We start from the raw sequence: 22,450 nt of genomic DNA, 5'->3' as shown, positions 1-22,450 counted from the left end.
TCTCCTACCACGTCCCCACTCACCACGCAGTTATACTGTCTGCAGCAGCAGCGTGGGTGAGAAAGACAAGAGAGACACATATTATACCAACGTCAGAAGAAAGTCAGGATAAACAATTTCATGCTGTGGAGACTGTTGTAAAATCAGCGTTAATACTTACTCCAGGATTTTTCCTAGTTGATCAACATCTGAACTTCCACGAAAAAGAGGCCTAGAAGAAGAAAGATCCATTTAAACAAGGGACTTTCCTAGGTTACAATTAAATCATATTTGTTATGATCATATTTTAACAGGCAGCAAATTAGTCTTTGTGGGTAGAGAAGAAGTAGAGCATGGAGACATCTGGTCAATAGAGATTTTTCTTTCATTTTACTTATGGTAAGGATCTCTCATTAATACCTGGAGGCCTCCAATGTCCCCGTTTCAGAACCTCACATAACACAACCGTTGTCCCGGCAGTACTCTAATGCAGTTCTGGCTGCACAATTACCTGTCTTTGTCAGCGGACCCTTGCATGTTGCTATGAACAGGTTTCAGCAGAGCTGACAGACTAAGACAGACTAGGAACAAAAGCACGATCAGCTACTTAAAAAAAATCAGCCAATGGAAACTGTACAGATGACAGTGGCTCGATGGTCCAGGACGAGACAGCAAATTCACGAAGAATCACGGAGCTGGATTTTGGGGGATATGGAATAGCTCATACAAGATAGCATCGTGAAAAAACAAAAGTAAAAATATGCCCCCAAATGAGCTCACATTATATCTGGCATGGTGCCACATTTACCTCTAATATATTCCTCACACAAATTCACAGAGGACAAATTTCTAATAATATATCTGTAAGTATAGTTACATAAATACATACATTTATGTAAGTCCTGGTGGTGCAGTGGGTTACACTGTTAGGCTGCTAGCAGCTAACCACAAGGTCAGCAGTTCAAAACCAGCCACTCCTTGGGAGAAAGCTGAAGCTTTCTGATCTCACAAACATTCACAGCCTCAAACACCCAAGGACCAGTACTACTCTGTCCTATAAGGAGGTCACAACGAGTCGGAATTGATTCCATGGCAGTGAATACAGAACCCAGCCTGACACAATTAGCGAGCAAAAGTAAATTTTTTTAGTACACAGGACAATGACATGGCTAACTTTACATATCTTACTATATCCAAATCTGCCATCTGCCACTTGCTTTTTCTCTTTCTACGAATTCCTAGTAGCTTTGCCAAGTGCTATCAAGGGAACAGTACACACACTTTCAATGCTAAGGGTCTGTGCTGAGTCTAAAGGGCGTGGGTGATATTTCTAATTTTATGTCCCAGATTCTTCTCACCTGGATTATGATTCTGCTTGTCCTGAAGAGTATTTTCTCCACAGTCATGCCCTAGAAGTAATACCATCTACTATGTAAGCCCTCCACCTGTCTCGGGTTTCTGTGAGCAGCTTCCACTTTGAACTCCCATGGAAATGACAGAGGAACACATTGGGAGGCTAATGTCTTGCTACTTTGTTGAGGCCAATTTATTTTACGAGATAAGCAATATTTGGGAGAAAATATCTGAGAACGGATACTGTTATTAATTTTTTTTCCTTTTTCTGTTATTTATTTTTAGGAAAAATAATTTTAGGTTATTTCCAAGCGTTTTCTTTAAACATCCCCCACCACTTTATAGCAGTTAATGCTGATAACACAAACTCTTCTTCATGGGAGAAACATATTTTTACTTATACATACAAAAAAAGCATTTTTTTTCCTGAAAGGATATTATTGCAAAATAACTGGCAAATTTCCAAACTCTAGCTAAGTCGATTATTCTCTGTCATGCCCAAACAAGTATGGGTCATGGGTTTCTTTTTAGCAAAGGTTTTCTCCAATATTTCTTTAGGATTTGTGAGACCTTAAGCCTCAGTCTCCCGTCCCTGCTTCTCTTCTTTTTCTTGATTAACCAGCTAGTCTTATGGCACGTTCCTTAATGGGCGGCAGAAAAAGCACAAGTGCTGGTGTTGAGTGGTCATTTGGGAAGGTGCGGCCCGTCATCTCTCCCCTTAGAACCTCAGCAATTCACTGGCCCTCTTTGACCATTAGCAACCTTATCTGCAAAATGGGAACAATGATCCTCATGAAGTGGATTTATGAATACAAACCATCAACTACTATGCCCGTGGAGCCCTGGTGGTGCTGTGGCTAAGCAGTTTGCTACTAACCCAAAGGTTGACGGTTTAAACCCCCAGCCGCTCGTTGTGGGAAAGATAGGGCCGTCTGTCCAGATTCTGGAAACCTAGTGAGGCAGTTTTGTGGCCCACAGGGCCACTGAGTTAGAATCAACTCAACAGCAAGTTTTTCCCGAGGATTCCCAGTGCCTAGTAGGTCTACAATAAGTGGCAACTAAACCCTCTTGCGTACTTGTTCTTGTGTGGTGGCGCCAGTAAAAGCCACGGATAATGTACCGCATTTCACGGGAGGACCAAGAAAGGAAGGTCCCACTGGTCACCATGTAGTGAGCTCTCAAGTCACATTTCAAATCTAGTCGTCTGTTATAGCACTGCAGCGTTATACTCAAGAAAAGACGGACCTTTCTGATGAATGAATGTCAACATTTCTGATAAGGATTGCCAATACCATTTGATATCTGAATTGCCAATATAATTTCCTCTTCTGTAACGGAATTTTAGCAAAAATTTTGCCATATATTACCAAGGCCTGTTATCTGTGAAGTGTATGTTCTCGTGTCCAATTACAAAGGGGACCAAGGCTTCTTAAGCAAACAAGTGAAAGAACGTATAAATGTCATTTACACTCTCAATGACTGGTTGAAAACAGCATTTAGATTTAGGGTATATTTCCCAGCAGATGAGAGGTGTAGGGTGATGTCTGCCACAGAAAGGGAATGACTCATGCATAATAGCAGATGCAAGGTTTTGCTTCGTTATAAGCGTTGCATCGCACTATCAAGATGAGGAAGTCATGGGCCACCCTATAAAGCACCCCTGTCACCTGCAGGTGACCTGCAGCTATACCTTATAAATGATCTTTCTTGCTTAGTAGAGGGATTTTCCATTCTTCAAGTTACCTCAGGGGAATGTCTACTATTTTATACTCCTTCCCCTGCTTTGCTTTAGAGTTGTTATTTGTTAAGTTCAAAAAAAGTTAGTTTATCACCTTTTAAGTAACACCAATCCAAATAACCAGATTAAGTAGAAAATCGATCAATTGATTTACTTACTGATCATTAATTGCATGATCACCTACTAAGCACACAAGAATACATACATGTTTGGAGACATCCAAAATCAAACAGTATGACACACACATGCACAATTGTAATCTCTGCCCCACAGGTGACAAGTTACCTAAGCGTAAGATCGTTGAATAGACATCGTTTGCATTTTACTTGCGGGTGAAGCCCAGGGCACACATTGCCCATAGTTCACTTCATTCAGCACTCCCTCTTCATCCGATTTTATCTTTGTTCTCCTCCACCATCATCATCTGTACTTCCATGTGTCTAGAACCACACTAAATATTTTTCCTACACCATCTCGCTTTATCTTCCACAGAAGGAGGTGGTCAGAGTAGCCTCCTTTTAAGGTAGTAAGTGGGTCACGTGCGGAGCCCTGGGGGTGTAGTGGTTACAAGTTGGGCCGCTAACTGTAAGGTCATCAGTTTGAAACCACCAGGTGCTCCAAGGACACTGAGAGGCTTTTTATTCCCGGACAGAGCTACAGCCTTGGAGACTCACAGGGTTAGTTTTATCTAGGTCGATAGGGTCGCTATGAATTAGAATCGACTCTAGGGCAGTGGGTTTAGCTTTGGTGTACAGTTGAGAAGCAGCAAAGCTACTTACTCTGAAGTTGGTCGCGCTGAATGCAATGAACACCGAGGTAAATATGTGTTTTGGAAAGAAGACAGGGCCAGGGGGTTACTGAGTGAAACAAAGGGGATGGAGCGGGGGCTAGGGAGGCCAATGGAAAGGCCGTGCAGAAGTGAAGCAGCAGGCCTGCCCTTGGGAAGAAGACACAGGGATGTGAAGACAGGTAAGGGGAGATAAGCAGAGCTTAGTGAAGGTCTGGGCAGCAGGGCTTGGAAGCAGAAGCATGGTTAACGGTTTCCATCATTAGAGCAGCCAGCTGAAGGAGATGGCTGGGGACAGGGTGCAGAGAGGGGTTCGAAGATAGTTGATTTGGTTTTACATGTACCTTTGTAACACAAACGAATGCATTCTTTGAAATTTGATGAAAAGTATGTGCCAAAGGGAGTAATCCAACACCTTCAGAACTAAGAACTATGTCTACATAAAACCTTGTGCATAAATGTTCAAAGCAGCATTGTTCAAGACAGCGAAAACAACCCAAATGTTCATCAAATAATGGATGGTATATCCATACAAAAGAATATTATCTAGCCATAAAAACTACTGGATGACATGCAACGTGGATGACCTTTGAAACCATTATACTAAGTGATAAGAAAAAAGCCAGCCAGCCAGCAAGAAACACACACACACACACACACACACACACACACACACACACTGCACAAGGTATAATTCCATTTACATTAAATGTTCAGAATAGGCAAATCTAGAGTGATAGAAAGTAGCTTAGCTGCTTGCCAAGGACCAAAGGAGTGTTTTTTGGGGGTGGGTGGGTATGGGGTCTCTTTTTGGAGTGATGAAAATGTTCTAAAATTGATTGTCTTATTTCACAACACTGTGGATCTACTAAAAATTACCAAATTAAATTATTTAGTATGGTAAAAATAAAAAAATTTTTTTATTGGGGGCTCGTACAACTCTTATCACAATCCATCCATCCATCCATTGTGCCAAGCACATTTGTACATTCGTTGCCCTCATCATTCTCAAAACATTTGCTCTCCACTAAAGTCTCACAAAAGCCATTTTAAAAAAAGTAGCCAAGAAAATTCTATTTCCAAGCAAGCATTATATGCTCAAAAGAACAAGAGTTCTAAGAAAATTGCTTTCCAAAGACTCCAAATTTACTGCCATGGAGCTTATTTCAGTTCATAGCAACCTTATAGGTTTGGATAGAACTGACTCTGCACATTTCCGAGACTGTCAATCTTTCCAGGAGGGGAGCGCCTCTTTAGGCTTACGTATCTATGAAAGACTGAAGTAGTTGTTATCAAAGTGGAACAATAAACATTTGTTTTTGCCACAAATTCAATTAAACATACATCTGGAGATACATGCTCTGGCAGTTCTGAACAACTTACTAGTGTTATATGAATATCTATAAACATTCAATTGATTAGACTAGGATTAAATAATCAAAAAGTCTATGTACAAAATAAAGACATGCTTATAAAACTATTATCTTGTGCTTACTCTGAATGGTGGGATTAAGGTTTTTTTTTTCTGTTTTCTACATTTTGCTATACTTAACATTTTATGAGCACTAGTTACTTTTTAAAAGGTGTCTTAGTGCCACTGTTGAATAAACACTGGACTATTAAAGGCAAGGTCAGTGGTTCAAAACTACCAGCAACTCTGAGGATTTACAGGCTCTTACGTTATGAGTTGGAATTGACTCGATGGAAATGGGTAGATGTTGGTGGTAATTATTTTAAAATAGACCCCTAGTGGCACAGTGGCGTAAATCAAACCAAACCAAACTCACTGACATTGAGTTGATGGTGACTCACAGCAACTCTGAAGGGCAGGGTAGAACAGTCCCATGAGTTTCCGAGACTGTACCTGTTAATAGGAGTAGAGAGTCCAATCTTTTTTCTGAAACTTTTGGTTTTGAACTTCAGACCTGTGGTTAGCAGCCACATGTACAACCACGATACCACCAGCGCTCCCACACAGTGAGTTATGTATCAAAACACGAATGGATAGGTTGGCAGTTTGAACCTATTAGCTGCTCCATGGGACAAAGACGAGGCACTTGGCATCCTTAAAGAATGATGGTATCAGAAACTGTATGGACCAGTTCTCCTGTCTTATAGGGTAGAACGTGCCCAATGGAGTAGGTTTGGGGTTTTTAATTACGGTTAAAATTACAAATGAGTAATGGAGAGGAATTACTGAAACCCAAAAGAAGGCTGAGCATGATAGTGGGATAAGAGGAAAGGAAAAGGAAATAGAGGAAAGAGCTAAGAGGCAAAGGGCATTTATAGAGGTCCAAATAAAGGCATGTACATATGTAAATATATTTATATATGAAGATGGGGTAATAGGTCTATGTGCATCTATTTAAAGGTTTAGTATTAAGGTAGCAGATGGATATTGTGCCTACACTCAAGTACTCCCTCAATGCAAGAATACTTTGTTCTATTAAACTGGCATTCCATGATCTCATCTTCCTGACATGATCACTGAAGACAAATGGGTGCATAAGCAAATGTGGTGAAGAAAGCTGATGATGCCCGGCTGTCAAAAGATATAGTGTCTGGGGTCTTAAAGACTTGAAGGTAAACAAGCAGCCATCTAGCTCAGAATTAACAAAGCCCACATGGAAGAAGCATACCAGCCTGTGTGATCACGAGGTGTCGAAGGGATCAGGTATCAGGCATCATCAGAACAAAAAAATCTTACCATAGTGAATGAAGGGGAGTACAGATTGGGAACCCAAGACCCATTTGTAGGCAACTGGACACCCCCTTATAGAAGGGTCATGGGGAGGAGACAAACCAGTCAGGGTACAGTGTAGCAAGGATGAAACATACAATTTTCCTCTAGTTCCTAAATGCTTCCCCACCCCCCTCCACTATCATGATCCCAATTCTACCTTACAAATCTGGCTAGACAAGAGGTTGTAAACTGGTACAGATAGGAACTGGAAACACAGCGAATCCAGGGTGGATGATCCCTTTAGGACCAGTGGTGAGAGTGGCGATACCAGGAGGGTGGAGGGAGGGTGGGGTGGACAGGGGGAACCGATTACAAGGATCATCTACATATAACCTCCTCCCTGGGGGATGGACAACAGAAAAGTGGGTGAAAGGAGACATTGGACAGTGTAAGATATGACAAAACAATAATAATTTATAAGGGTTCATGAGGGAGGGGGGAGGAGAGAGGGAGGGGAAAAATGAGGAGCTGATACCAAGGGCTCAAGCAGAAAGCAAATTATTTTGAGAATGATGATGGCAACAAATGAACAAATGTGCTTGACACAGTGGATGTATGTATGGATTGTGATAAGAGTTGTATGCATAAGAGTTGTATGAGTCCCTAATAAAATGTTAAAAAAAAGAAAAAATGAAACTGGAAAAAAAGAGTTGTACGCACCCCCATAAAATGATTTTTAAAAACGACTTTAAAAAATTACAAATTAAACAATAAACCAACCCAAAACATCACTATTTGCCCTACACTGAACCTCTGTGGTTTGCTCACCCAGCCTTTTTATTGTCCATGTCTATATTGTCATTTGTTTGTTTTCAGAGCCAAACTGGCAGCTTTCTTAGTTGCCTCTGCATCCAGGCCACATAGCTGTGGATGGCCTAGTCTGTCCAGAATTGGCACTCAATGAATACATATGGAGTGGTTACAACTTCTTCCCCCAAGAAGGCTTTCTTTTTTTCCATCAATTTTCCTGTCCGATCATTTATTTCCTGTGTTCCTCTCTGGATAATTCAAGTGCAAGCATGCGTAATTGTACAAATATGTACATATGAATAGAGGTATATACATGCAGAGCCAAAACTGGCTTTGATTTCTATGGCTGGCTCTGCATGCTTATCCTGCAAGTACTCTGCTGCACATGATGAGTCTGTGAAAGTCCCCCAGGTCTAAAATCTTGCTCAAACCCTGCCAACAGCAGCAGGAGGCTGCTAATAATAGGAGCTCTGCCCTCAGGTGTGCTGACTTCATTCAGGTATGCAGGGCAGGGATGGGCTCACAGAAGACAAAGAAAAAGTGTAGCAAAGGCAATACAAAGATGAAGGGATCAGAGAGTGTGTGTGTGTGCAGAGGGAAAAGACAGAATAAAACGAAGAAAGAAAAGTGAAAAGGGGGAAGGAGGGGTGGAATGGAAGAACTGGACATGATGGCTAGAATAAACCTTGTCAGAGAAAAATTGATGGCAGATATCTTGTTGTGATATGCAGGGCTTCTCATCCGGGACACCCAATTTTCACTTTAAAGACATTCCTGACCCAGATTAATACTGCCGGGGATTTTTCTCTCATGAGAAGTTGCAAATCTGTCTTTCCTGTGGAAGCTCAACTCACCACCATCAAACTGATTCCAAGTCACAGTGACCGTGTAGAACAGAGCAGAATTGCCCCCTTCCAGGTCCTGAGACTTCAAACAGTTGCACAGGGGCAGACAGCCTCGTCTTTCTCCTGCAGAGCGGCTGTGGAGCTTGGATTGCTTGCCTTACTAGTGAGCAGCTCAATCCGGCACAGCCCTCTATGCCAGGCCAGAGACTAGCAGGTGATGCACTCTCGTTGGTGTAAGAAAAGAGAGAAGGTCAGGGCTGAGTCATGATAAGATTAGCCAATGATTGGTTTTCAAAATTGTATCCTTCTTTTTATAAGCCATTTTGTTTTTTTCTGGGATCAAAATGATCTCCCTATATGCATATGAAATTAACTGCTCAGAGGAAACCTTATGCTCATATTTTGTGAGGCTTTGATTGTTTTTAACAACCTCTCCGCGGGAAGGGAGGTGTCACTTACAGGAAAGACCAGATGACAGACGTTGAAGAGTGCACAGGCAGATCTGTCCATAGGAGGGGGCTGTGAGACTGGTCATTTCTTTAAAAATAAATAGCTGAATTAATTTTTCCTTGTTCCCAGATGTGAATAATTTATTTTTCCACAGAGGGCTCATATTTACTGGGCTATGAGTAACTTCCTCTAGAGAGGAGGGATGTGTGTGTGGGGGAACTCATCATGTTTCATTTCAAAATTGAAAATTAAAATTAATCTAGAGCTTACCAAACCACCCAAGGATTCTGAAACATTGTAAAACTTGCAAATTAATACTTCATTGACTCAGTCAATTTTATATAGAGTAAATGAATACAAAAGGTTAAGTGGTCATTAAGATTAAAACAAAAACATGTCCTTTCTAATCACTTCAACAAATAGCGAATAGTAGCTTCTATTTGCCAGACACAATTATTTCTCTTAAATACTTAGCAAATTTTAAAAAATGCAATTCGATTCTCCTAGTGGGCTCCTTTTCTTGCTCATGCTATTGAACACAATATCCTTTCAAGCCTTTAGAATTAGAAAGGCTGGCTGGTGTGTTCTTGTCCACACAGCGGCGACAAACATGATTCGTCTCATTCTGTATCCACTGAATACATTTTCTGATAGCTTTCTTACTAATTTACAGGCCTGTCAAGCTCCCAAAGCCTCCAGTATCTCCGTCCAATACAGTCAAACCCATACTTTGCTCTGAAGGAGAAAGAGGAGGCGCTGGCTGCTCCTAGAAAGACTTTCAGTCTCAAAGACGTTAAGGAGCAGTTCTACTGTGTTCCTTTACCTAAGGAGCAAGCTTAGAAGACCTCCTCCTCACTATAGTTTAAGCTGACCTTGGTCTTAAAAATCTGTAATGATAGCACACTGGAAGATCACTTGGGGGCGAGGGTAATGGTGGTGTGTGGAGACAGAGAACAGATAACCATCGATAAACCGGGGCACTTGCCCACACTGCTAAGGTTAGGTTTTTGGCTCCTGCACAGCGTTGGAGTCTCAGAAAGCCACAGGGGCAGTTCTACTCTGTCCTATGGAGTCACTATGAGTCAGGTGGAAGTGAGTGAAAGTCATGCGTTGATTAGCAGTTGGGACAGGGCTTGTCAATGACCTTCACTGTACGGAAGGAGTACTCTGACAGCCCTCACGCATTCTGGGATCTCATCACACCCCACATTGTGAATCAGATTCCACTTCCTAGCTTTTCTCCATGCCGGGTCTTCCTCGGGGTGAGCAGGGCCTGACTAGGGGGTTGGCCCATGAGAGAGCACTTTGCATTCTTGCTCCTCAACACTTAGCTGTTTGCGAGGGATCCAGGAGTCAAATGACAAACCAACCCAGTATGCACGGCACAGTACTGGCTTTAGCATGGAAAGGTCTGTGTCATGCAAAACCCTCCATCCCATCCCAGCAAATTGGAAAGGTTGATCATCCTCTACAGGAGACCTAGAGTAGGCATGAAGACCACAACTCATACCATAGTTCAAAAGTACTGGCAAATGATCTTTTAAAAGGTAAATTTTGCCTGGTCTGCAGGGGAAAGCAGTGGCTATGGCTCAGCCCATAAGCATGAAGTCCGAGGAAAGGTCAGCTCTGAAGGGGCAGTCGCCAGAGCAGAGTTATCAATGCCATGGACAATGCACCTGGTCCCCCAGACTGAGTGTCCCTCAGGTGGTACGCTGGGTTAAGAAGGGTTCTGAAGTGTTACCTTGGTGCAGTAGGAGAGAGTCCTGAGATTAATCGGCAATGCATATGCCACTGAAGACAAACTCAAGTTGTCAAGGTAACCCATGTCAGTTCAACTTTCTCTCTGACAGGCTGACATCACAAAACACAAAGAATGAAAGCGAGACATGCAGAAGCAATGCCATTCAATAGGGCCATATTCTAATAACACATATATACCTATGTGTCATTATGGGAAAATTGTCTTTCTTACTTTCAGTGACACTCAACGCTCTAATCGACACACCTTCATCAAAGGGAGTCTTGGGAGCTCTGTTGGGCGGTGTGTCTTGGAGTGACTATCTTTCGATTCTCTCTCTGTTCGTATGGACCTACTTGCAAACAGCCTTGTAGTGACGTTAGCCAGCTGTCAGGAGAGTGGCTTCTTTCCAAGCTTGAGCGCGTTCATGGTCATTTTGGGGAAAATGATCACTAGAAATCACTGACATGGAGATGTCTGTCTGCTGGTTGAAGATTTATTTACTGTATTTATATTTTTAATGATGGTGAGTGCTTTACGGGTGCCCTGGTGGCACAGTGGTTAAAGTGCTTGCCTGGCAACCAAAAGGTCAGTGGTTCAAATCCACTGGGCTGCTCAGTGGGGAGAAAGGCGTGTCAGTTTCCTCCCATAGAGATTCACAGCCTTGGAACATGACAGGGGGACAAGAGGAAAGTCAAAGGAAACAGAGGAAAGAACTAGGAGGCAAAGAGCATTTGTAGAGGTCTAAATACAGGCATGCACATCTGTAAATACATTTATATGTAATGATAGGGAAATAGATCTATGTACATATACTTATATGTTAAGTGTCGAGGTAGCAGACGGACATTTGGTCACTATACAAGTACTTACTCCCTCAATGCCAGAAAACTTTGTTCTAATAACCTGGCATTTCATGATGCTTACCTTCCAGACACGATTGCTGAAGACAGAATAGGTGCATAGCAAGTCTGGTGACGAAAACTGATGGTGCCTGGCTATCAAAGATACAACATCTGGGGTCTTAAAGGATTGAAGATAAATAAGTGGCCATTTAGCTGAGAAGCAACAGAGCCCACATGGAAGAAGCACACCAGCCTGTGTGATCATGAGGGGTCGATGAGATCAGGTATCAGGCATCGAAGACCCAGAACAAAAAATCATATCAATATGAATGAGGGGGAGTTTGAGTGGAGACCCAAAGCCCATCTGTAGACAATGGGACATCCCCTTACAGAAGAATCACAAGGAAGAGAAGAGCCAGTCAGAGTGCAGTGTAGCACCAATGAAACACACAACTTTCCTCTAGTTCTTTAATGCTTCCTCCCCTCCACTATCATGACCCCAATTCTACCTATATCTGGTTAGACCAGAGCATGTACATGGATACAGATAAGAGCTGGAAACATAGGTAATCTGGACAGATAAACACCTCAGGACCAATAATGAGAGTAAGGATACCAGGAGGTTAAAGGAGAGGTTGGGGGTGGGGGGAAGGGGAAACAGATAACAATGATCTACATATAGGCCCCTCCCTGGGGGATGGACAACAGAAAAGTGAGTGAAGGGAGACATCTGTCAGTGTAAGATATGAAAAAAAAAGATAAATTATCAAGGGTTCATGAGGGAGGAAGTGTGGGGGAGGGAGGAGAAAAATGAGAAGCTGACACCAAGGGCTCAAGTAGAAAGAAAATGTTTTGAAAACGATGATGGCAACAAATGTACAAATGTACTTGACCAATGGATGTATGTATGGATTGTGATGAGTTATACGAACCCCCAATAAAATGATTTAAAAATAAATAAAAACATAAAAACAAAAGCAAAAAAAAGATTTATAGCCTTGGAAACTCTATACGGGGCAGTTCTGAGCTGTTCTACGGGGGCCATGATAAGTCGGAATCACCTGATGGCAGTGTGGTTTGAAGTACTTTACAAAATAAGCTCTTCTGCAGATCATAAAATTCACGTGCTTGGTAAAAAACGTGAAGACTTAAAAGTCAACAGAAGAAAAGCAGTCACAGCAGAAACATCATTTATATTCTTTGCTCTTTTTATATTCAGCTGGATGGAATGGTATTTCGAAAGAGCTCTCTCCAACAAGTTAAGATGGCCCTACATCTCAGGAAGCTCAGAATCTTGGACAGTCCTGGTTTCAGCAAGTACAAAGAGACGAGGAAATGGTGAGCAGTCATAACAAAGCTAAGACGGAAGACAGCTCACGCTTCTATGATGATTGGAACCAAGGACACGTGAAAAAGAAATTATTTGCACACATACTTCACTAAGCTGTTTTTAGAGTTTATCTTATGACAGGGAGTAGTAGTCTTTTTCTAGATGTAGTAAGCATATAGTAATGTAGTTACGTCCCTCTTTTTAAAATGGATGGTAAAATGACAGATATTTGGTATATATGTTCCTACCTAGCATAATTAGGGTAGGCGCCAATAATGTGTGAAAGCCCAACTATTTAGTTCAGGAAACAGCCATCATAACATTCCTTAAATAATGAACAGAAGATCTAGACGTAATAGGTTTCTCTGAATGGGTTTTTTTTCCCTCAGTGATATTAGAGGAACCCAATTTTTCATGATAGACACACGGGGTTTGTCACACATGCAAACTCAGATATGAACAAAAGGCAAATGATTCAGACTCTTGGGCTGTCTGTCCACAGACTTTTCTGCACGGGTCAAGCAGAGGGAACGTGGTATTTGTCAACTGTGGCCGACTCATCAGGGAGGTTCTGGCCACGGGGTGTGCTTGCTGAAATAAAGCTGGTTTACAAAGCCAGCCTTTCCCCTTCCTCCCTGTGGGCTAGTGAGGGATCCGTTTAAGGACATGAAAGTGTCAGTGTGGACAAACAGTATTGAAGTGTTTATTGCCTAATGTGCAGTTTCCTTAAACGGCCGTTTGAACAAAGAATATATGAATGGAAAGCAAGATCTGAATTTCTTTCTGTCCCTTGTGCCATGAACTGTTTAGATAACCCACTTAGCACTGTGACACACACACATGTGGTGTGAATGTGGTATAGCCACACTGGAGTATACTAGTGGCTTCCCAATTAATTTTACGCACTCTTTAGTCATTAAAGATATTATGTTTCTGCCATATTTGTTTATATGAGATAGTCAGATGTTATTTTTTTGGAGATGTGTTTTAATGCTTTGAGAGTCTGCCTCATTTTACCCACTGCCATTGATCCCAGCAGTAGCGGCAACAGCACCGTGAGCATTTATTATAGCTGCTTTACCTGTTATGCTTTCATTTCTTTCAAACATCTCATTCTTTAAGGTATTTGTCATTTAACCGGTGGCAAAGAATAAGAAGCTAATCAGATTACTATTTTTTTCCCCAACGAGGCCCCAATTATTCTTTGTCATTTGTTGTGTTTTCCTAGATAAGTTACCTCACGACCTAAGCTGGCTCTCTTGACTGTTTCGTTCACATTCGCCGCTTTGCTGGTGCCACCATGTTTTTATTGTTCATTAAATACACAGGGTGGAGTTCACTGCTTGCTGGTAGAAGCTTCCCTCTTTAACTCTACCTAAAATTTTTTTTTTAAAGATGGGAAGGGAGGGAAAAAAAGAGGAGCTGATCCCAAGGGCTCAATAGAAAGTAAATGTCTAGAAAAGAAGGAAGTCAACATAGGTAAAAAAAATGCCTGATGCAATCGATGTATGGATTGTGATAAGAGTTGTAAAAGCATCCAGTAAAATGATCCTTTAATAATAATTTAAAATTTTTTGCTATCTTTTCTAATTTAACTCTTTCAAAAATATTTCAGAAAATCTCACTGGGATTCTGATTAGAGTTACATTAAAGCCATTCATGAATCTGGAAAGACCCTACATACTTCCTATTTTAAATAATCTCCTTCAGGAAAATGGAAGGTCTTTCTACTATTCAGCTAGTCTCTTTAGAGCAGTGGTTCTCAACCTTCCCAATGCAGCGACCTTTACTCCAGTTCCTCATGTTGCGGTACCCCCCCAAGCATAAAATTATTTTCGTTGCTACTTCATAACTGCAATTTTGCTACTGTTATGAATCGGGTGACCCCTGTAAAAGGGTGGTTTGACCCCTCCCCCCAAAGGGGTCAGGACCCACAGGTTGAGAACCTCTGCTTTAACTCTCCCTAAGTTCTTTATATGTCTCAGGCTTTAGTATTTTCTCGACAGCTCCAACGTTTGTTTACGGTAGTCTACTCTGTGGTTTCCCCCAGGAAGGAGATGGAGCCGTTACACACTGGAGAAATGGACCGTTCTTTTGTCTGAGGTCAGGTGCTGACTGCTCTCCCACAGCAGGGGCTGGCGTGCGTGGCTACTTGGACTTCAGGAGTATAGCATGCTAACAAGTCAGAGCTCTCTCTGAAGAGCTACAAATCCAAACACCAGAGGTTCTACAAATGCCCCAGATCATTTAATTCACCTTTGCTCTCCAAGCTGGGCCTGCCGTGTGGCTGAAAGGTGTGGGCAAGCAGAGAGAGTCCCTGTGGGGATGGACTCGCGTTTGTCTTATGCTCATAGTGCGAAGACTCAACTCCCAAGAAGGTGGTCAAGGTTAACAACATGCGAGGACAGGCACTGGGGGTTTGTGAAAAGGAGAACTGATGTGCTAGGGAGGGATGACTCATTGCATGGGATCAGCCTTGGGAAAGCACCTACTAAGCAGTGTAGCAGTTAAGGCGTTATTTTGGGTGCACAATTTATGGCTCCTTCTTTTTGAGGAACAAAGCAATTAGACTACCTCCCTGAAATGCATGCTAATAGTCACCCTGGCGCGGCCTGCAGGTAACAGGCTAACAACATGTAGAACGGGACACGGATTGGTCACCCTGTAAAGACTTCCTTAGTACAGACAGAAGCATTCGGCCAAGGTACTGGCGACGGTGTCAGCAGGAGACAGATCCAGCTCCTACTGCCAGCTCTGGCACGGCTTAGCAAGTTAGTGGGGCAGGCCGGCCGGCAGGCCACACAACCTCGGCTCATCTGTTAAAAAGCAGGCATCACAGCTCTGTTCCACTCTACCACAGGTGGACTATGAAAATGAAGCCCGTGAGTTAAGAAGTTTTTTTTTTAATAACATTTTTTTTTGGCTGAGGAACAAGATTAGCCCTTCGAGTAATAGTAATGCCATCAACCCAACAGCAAAGATAAGGAACTCTCACTAAGTTATCCACTTTTGTTACAGATACTACCATCTTCTCTTTCCCTCCACATGGTTTCTTATCCTGATTTTACTATGTCCAAATATGCAAGAAAAACTCAGCACTATTATTTCGGTCTTCTCTCTGGACTTAATTTGTCCAAGAGACTCTGTTGGAGTGCCATGGTGGTGGTTAAGCACCAACTGCTAACCAGAAAGCTGCGGGCTTGAACCCAGCCCACGCTCGCTGGGTGGGAGAGACGCAGGCCTCAGTGAGGCTCTGCAGGCTTGGAAGCTCTGCGGGAAGAGTTCGCCTCTGTCTCTAGGCTCACTAGGAGTCCGAATCGAAGGACAGGAAGGTAAGGGTTTGGGTTTTGTGGATCTGTGAACAAGTAACACTTGGTGAAGAAATCCTAGGTGTCATCAGCAAGAATGTTCAGGAGAAAGGCAGGGGGTGAGGCCGCGTGGTGTGTGTTTTAGATATGTCATCAGGAAGGTCCGGTCCCTGGAGAAGGGCATCATGCTTGGTAGAGTGGAGGGTCAGCGAAAAAGAGGGAGTCCTTTCACACAGTGGCTGACTGAGAGGGGTTAAGTCAAGGTCAAAACCAAAATGTAAAAGTCTAACATCTCTTTTAGGCAACATCCAACAGACCACTCAATAGTACACATTCAGGGTGATTATTGTTGAGTGCCAAAACACACTTAAAAACGTGAAATTTTATGCTTTGCTAACCAAAGAAAACTTCGAAAGTTACAAATGTATGGCCAAAGAGAAGCAAGGAAAATGTAGAAAACCAGCAATGACATGGATTGATCCAATGAGCGCAACAAGAGGCTCCACGAAGGCGCAGGACTGGGCGATGTTTTATTGCTACACGTGAGATCAGATGACAGCGATAAAGCACTGTGGGTAAAACAGTGCAAACCTCAGGATCGAATGAGGGCCACTGAGTGGATTCTGACTCCTGGTGATCCCTTGGTGTTGCAAAATTGTATTAAAACGCACAATGGATACTTCAGTCCTAACACAAGCAAAATTGTATTAGAACGCATATTGGATACTTCAGTCCTAACACACGTGTTTGGATGGTTTGTGTTGACACAAAATAAATACTTTTTATTACTTTGACTTTACATGGTTAAAAAGGCATGAACCCCATTTCAATTTTCTTTGTACAGTCAATGAACTGCCCTTCCTCATGGCCAGTAATTTACCAAAATATGTTAGAAACATGTTGGCAATGTTATTTTGTAAGCATCAATAATATGTTGAAAAATTATTTAAAAAGATCAACCTGGCTACAAAGACCTCAATTCTGGGGAGACAGTCAGCCAGCTGAGACTGGAGCAGTGAGTACCCGCCACCCCCGTCCTGTTACACTGAACAAAGTTGCCCTGTCTGAGGTGTCACTGATCCGCTCAGAGGCTGAGCCTGCCTGGTAACTTTACCCATTCCTTTGGGAGCTCTGGCAGGCCGGAGAGAAGGACGCTTCACAGCAGAGGTGGGGCGCTGCCTCGCTGAATCTTGCTTTGTAAGAAGGGGACGCCAACAGGCGCAGGACCTGCCTCCCAGCCCTGGAAGGGCCTGTTTGTGGGCTGTGACCCACGAGGGCACCACTAACGAGCTGCTATGCTCTTAGTCTCCTCCAGGGTGAGGGTCCTGAAGGCTCTCGGGGGATCGCCGCCGCCGACATTATCTCACTGGTGCTGAGTCCACTCACCGCGACCCATAGGTCAGGGAAGAACTGGCAGTGAGAGTTTCCCAGACTGTCAGTCTTCATGGGAGTAGAAAGGCCCGTCTTTTCCTTGCTGACCAAGAGGTTAGCAGCCTAATAATGCGCTATCACTCCTCCATGGCTCCTGAATAGATGGTAATCTTGTAAGCTAACTGCCAGATCTTTCTTCTAGAGAGTCAGTGGGTGGGAACAATGAAAGTACCCACACATTCAATATGCTTTTCTTACTAGGGCTTGGGAATGTCTTTTGGCCCTGAGAGTTAACCAGTCACTGGATGACAGTGATATGCACAAAATCACGACTCAGCTCGTTTTAGCAAATCTAAAGTACTATGGAGTGTTTGCAATAGATGCATCCTGAACTTTAGAATAGTCAAATATGAAAAAAAAGTACATCCTAAGAAGGCTGAGATAAGTCGGACTGCTAAGTAGCTAGCTATTTCCTTGTTAAGAGGTGATCCAATGCGTTAGGTGGACTGTGTTCAGGTCCTCCTGGATGCTACCTGGAACACATGCCTGCTGTCTCGTTTATTGTTGTGCTGTTGATCCTGATTCACAGTGACAAAGTAGAACTGCCCCACAGGGTTCTTCAGGTTGTAACCTTGTAAGCTAATTGCCGGATCCTCTAGCGGGGGCCCCTGGGTGGTTTTTCAAACCACCTCGCCTTTGGGGAACAGCTCAACACTTAGCTGCCTGCCACCTGCGCTTCCTCTCTCCGGCCCTCCCTCCCTCCTTTCTGTTTGTTCTGTTTTGTGCCCCCCCCCTTTAGGAGTGTATATATTTATTTATTTGGATGATTTAAAAAACCCAAAACGTTTTGTGCCCCCCACTTTAGGAGTGTGTATATTTATTTATTTGGATGATTAAAAAAACCCAAAACGTTGTCTTCTGTGTCCCTGTGCAGGTGTGTCTTTTCCATTTATTTCTTTCCTCCTGGTCTCTAGGCTCCTCTCTCTTTATAGGTTCATTTAGGGTTTTTTTGTTGCTGTTCACGGGATACAAATTTACATAAGCATTTTTTTTAGGGGTAGATGAACAACTAAAACCAAATAAACAAGCCCAACTTTGGTGAATAAGTTGTATGGAGAGAGCTTCCAGGCCAGAGTTCCTTAAACTAAAAAAGATCCTGTGTAGTTTGCAACGTGCACTTCTTGATTAATGACAAAAGGCAGCACTATTATTGAACTCTCCTGATGACACAAGGCGGGGTCTTTGGAAAGTTCATGGGAAAGTTCCATTGTTTTCTGAATCTATTTTCCCAACGAACTTTTTGAAGCCCTCTCTGATCAGGCGTCCAGCCTCTTTTGTGTATCGTTGGTCCAAGACCAAGAGGCACGTTAGGAAGCAGACAAAAATAACTTCCATTAAACTACAATTATTCTTTTCCCTCAAGAAAAGCTTTCTTGCTCGGCAGTGTTGTTGGCGAGCACGGATTTGGGTGCTTAAAGCCTTCCTGTTCTCCGTGGAAAATTGGAGTCAGTGCCTGAGGTACCACCGTGCTAACCCTCACGCCCAAGGATCACATCAGACTCTGCAGGCTTAACAGCTTTGCACAATTTCCTTTGTTTTCCCCTGCTTTTCTGTAAAAAAAAAAATGTTGTTGCGTTGTTATGGTTAGTGACAGTTTCTGGTTTCTTTGTTTATCAACGGTTTCCTTTACCACAGCCTCTATTCCTCCCACTGGAAGCCTGGCACGATGGGAAGCTGGAAGAAAACCACAACGGAATAGCCTGGCACTCACTTTAACAGCCATTTCCAACCACAGGTTAATACTGCCACTGGATCTGCCTAACGGCTCTCAATCGGCCCAAGTGTCATGGCATGAGGGAACACGCTGGCCAGCAAAAGCCAAAAGGGAAAATATAAGCAGACCCAAACCATGCTGTGCTTTTACTGACTGCTCATCTGTTGAATAGCTTCTTCTCGATTCTCTTTAATATAGATAATGTAAGGGTGGGTCTGGAGAGACCATTCTCCTCCAGTCCAGCTAGCTAGAGGCTTATGTCAGCAGCTAAGGACGCCCTTGGTGCCGGTCAGGAAGAGGGCAACCTGCTCAGCTGCCTGTGTATCTTTCCTGTGCCCCCTGGCCCTGCCCATTTTGTGCAAGCACACTGGGTTCTGATTCATAGGGACCCTTACAGAACAGAGAAGAGCGTCCCTTTGAGTTTCTGAGGCTGTAATTCGTGATGGAAGCCGAAGGCCTCATCTTTCTCCTGTGGAGTGGCTGGTGGGTTTGAACTGCTGACCAATGTGAAACCCATTATGCCACGCGGACTCCTATCAAACACTTAGTAGGCAAGGTCCAAATGGAAGAAGGTCTCTGGAGGTTCTGGGATGGTAACAGTGGTGCTCAATACTGACCTACCACAAACAGAAATGAGATTTTCACTAAATTATTTACTTTGACACTAGTGGCTGATAGGCTTTTTCAATGGGTAAAGAGAATGGTATGGTATATGATCCATAGGATTTTTAGTGGAGGGGGGGTGTTGTTGTCGATGAAAATGAAAGATGGGCTGACAGAATGGCTACAACAGTGTACTCAAGTACACCAAAGCCCCTGAAGACAGCACAGGCCCAGGAAAGATCTTGCGCTCTGTAAACGACAGTGCCGACAAAGAATACTAAAAGCACTGTGGGCGGTCAGAACAAACAAGTCTGCTGTCAAGGAGTACAGCCAGGATGCTCCTTAGAAGTAAAGTTGGTGAGACTTTTCACACACATCGGACATGTTATCAGGAGCGGCCCATCCCTGAGAAGGGCCTCACGTGTGGTAAAGTAGAGGGTCGGCAGAAGAGGCAGGCCCTCAGTGAGATGCACTGGCCCCGTAGCTGGAACGGGCTCACATGTTACAAGTGTGAGGATGGTGCAGGTCCAGTGTTTCTTCCGCTTTGCTGTAAAGAGGCCCTTGGAGTGAGAACTCATTTCACGGGGCCTAATTACAAGAACCATAACAGCACCAACCAAAAGCTTTCCAGATTAATAACTCTACTGAACTAGTGAAAATCTTGGAGAACTGTTAGTGACACCCCCTCTTCCCCGCCCCAGTGTTTGGTCCTGAAAGAGTCTAACCTCCATGCAGAGAAGAGAATGCAGATGGCTATTATTTACTGACTGGCAACTGTTGGGCTTTCCTCTGGATCTCACCGTCATTGATGGTTCTCTTTCACCTTAAACATTCATGGAAAGGCATGCATTTCACACTGAACTGTTGGGAAAGCAAAGTACACAAATCTTTCTGGAGGGCAAAAACCCCCCCAAAACTACAGCCCTCAGTAGGGATTACACCTCAACATCAAAACAAAAAACAAAAACCCCAGATCCTCACCAGTGGACCAATAAGTAACATCATCATAAATGGGGAAAAGGTCGAAAATGTCAAAGACTTCCTTTTACTTGGATACTCAGTGAATGTTCATGGAAGCAGCAGTGAAGAAAACACAGGATTTGCATTGGGCAAAGCTGCTGTAAAAGATTTCTTTAAAGTATTAACACGCAAACATGTCACTTGAGGACCAAAGTACGCCCAACTCAAACCATGGTCTTTTCAATGGCTTCCTATGCATGAGAAAGGTCAACAATACCTAAGAAAGGCCAAGGAAGAACCATACTGAGGGTATCATCGAAAGCTGGAAGAGCAACCTGATCTGTTAGGTAGATATATAACCAGAAGGCTCCCCACGGAAGAGAGGAGGGCGAGACTTCCTCTCGTGTACTTGATACATGTTATCCAGAGGGATCAGTTCTCGAAGGACACCATGCCTGTCAAGTAGAGGGTCAGTCAGACAAAGGGGGACCCTTACTGAGATGGATTGACACAGTGGTTGCAGGGGCAGGCTTAAACACAGCGAGGGTTGTGAGGAGACAGTGGGTGCGGCTGGGCAGTGCTTCTGCTGTGCACAGGGTCCCAGTGAGTAAGAAGACACTGGAAGGCGCCTAAGAACACCACATGTGTGGTTATAATCCCCTTGGCGAGTGGGCTGTCTTTTTAATGTGACTGAGGCAAGGATAGTGTAGGGTGTGTCTTGAGTCAAGTGAGCAAACAGCAGAAGCAAAGATGGGGAAGATAAGATTCCAAGACACATCTGGTTCCAAAGAATCAAGCACCAAAAGCTGAATAGACAAGAGCCTTCCTCCAGCCAACAGAGAGGAAAGTCTTCCTTTGGAGCCGGCAGCGCTCCCGATTTAGACTCCCAGCCTATAAGCCATGAGAACGCAAACTTGCTTAGGGTCGCATCCATACCAAAACCAAGTTCAATGCCGAGTTCATGTTGACTCAGAGACGATCACGATTTCACTGAGATAGCGTCTACTGATAATTTAATAACTGCATCATCCCTTGTATATTTATTAGTTGTCACTCTCCCAGAAGGAAGCACTCTCCCTTCCCTCTCACCCTGATGGACTTCTAAAGATCTATTTTGTTCAATAAGTTAGATCAGAATCCAGTGTCACGGAGTCAATGCCAATGCAAAAGGACAGAGCAGAATGGCCCTGTGGGTTTCTGAGGCCTCGTCTTTCTCCTTCCAAGTGGCTGGTGAATCCAACGCACTTCATACCACTGCACTACTAGGGCTCCAAAGGGTTAGAATCCATTACTGTTATTTATACTGATGTCCAAAGTTGGTCAGCAGGAGCCGTTTCAAGCTAATGTCTGTATCTTTTTGGATAGATTCTTCTTTCCCCCCAGCACTTTCTTACTTTTGGAGAGACACTTTTGGTCTAGCAAGATGTTCCATGCTTAATTTGTACTCTTCACCTACAGCTTACACACCCTCAATAATAGCTATATTATTATTATTATTATTATTAAAGTAGCCATATTATTAAAATAATAGCTATATTATTATTACTTTGAAATTACATCAAGTATAGAATTGTTATAAAATTCCAGCTTACTGCCCCACCGGTATTCAGAAACACCAAAACAAATGGGGCCCCTCCATGAGTTCCGACTGAGAGGAGGGAGAGGGGATCCGCCTTACCAACGAACAAGAGACGCCGTTATGTCCAGTAAGATCACTGAATGCCTAACTCATCGTTCTTGTCTCGATTAAAACCGGTGACACAGCCACCCAGGCCCAGATACGAAAGGAACAGTTGAAAGTACATTCTGTGCAGCGACTGTCTCGCAGCCGATGTGTCCTCCTTTCCCCAGGCGGAAAAACAGCCGAGCTGAATGG

The 22,450-nt window shown here is 43.3% G+C and overlaps 1 protein-coding gene across 2 annotated transcripts in view; it reads right to left on the bottom strand.

The window, feature by feature from the left end:
• The window catches only part of CDK6 (cyclin dependent kinase 6), a 247,220-nt gene that overhangs the window by 25,290 nt on the left and 199,480 nt on the right, over window positions 1-22,450 (bottom strand). For both annotated transcript variants that reach the window (XM_075558414.1, XM_075558415.1), the window contains exon 6: window positions 161-211. In XM_075558414.1, coding sequence (XP_075414529.1) covers window positions 161-211 — 51 coding nt within the window. The remainder of the gene's footprint in view (window positions 1-160; window positions 212-22,450) is intronic.

The sequence above is a fragment of the Tenrec ecaudatus genome, chromosome 9 (assembly GCF_050624435.1).
Source record: "Tenrec ecaudatus isolate mTenEca1 chromosome 9, mTenEca1.hap1, whole genome shotgun sequence".
Taxonomy (NCBI): Eukaryota; Metazoa; Chordata; class Mammalia; order Afrosoricida; family Tenrecidae; genus Tenrec; species Tenrec ecaudatus.
This window is presented reverse-complemented; position numbering and strand designations above follow the sequence as displayed.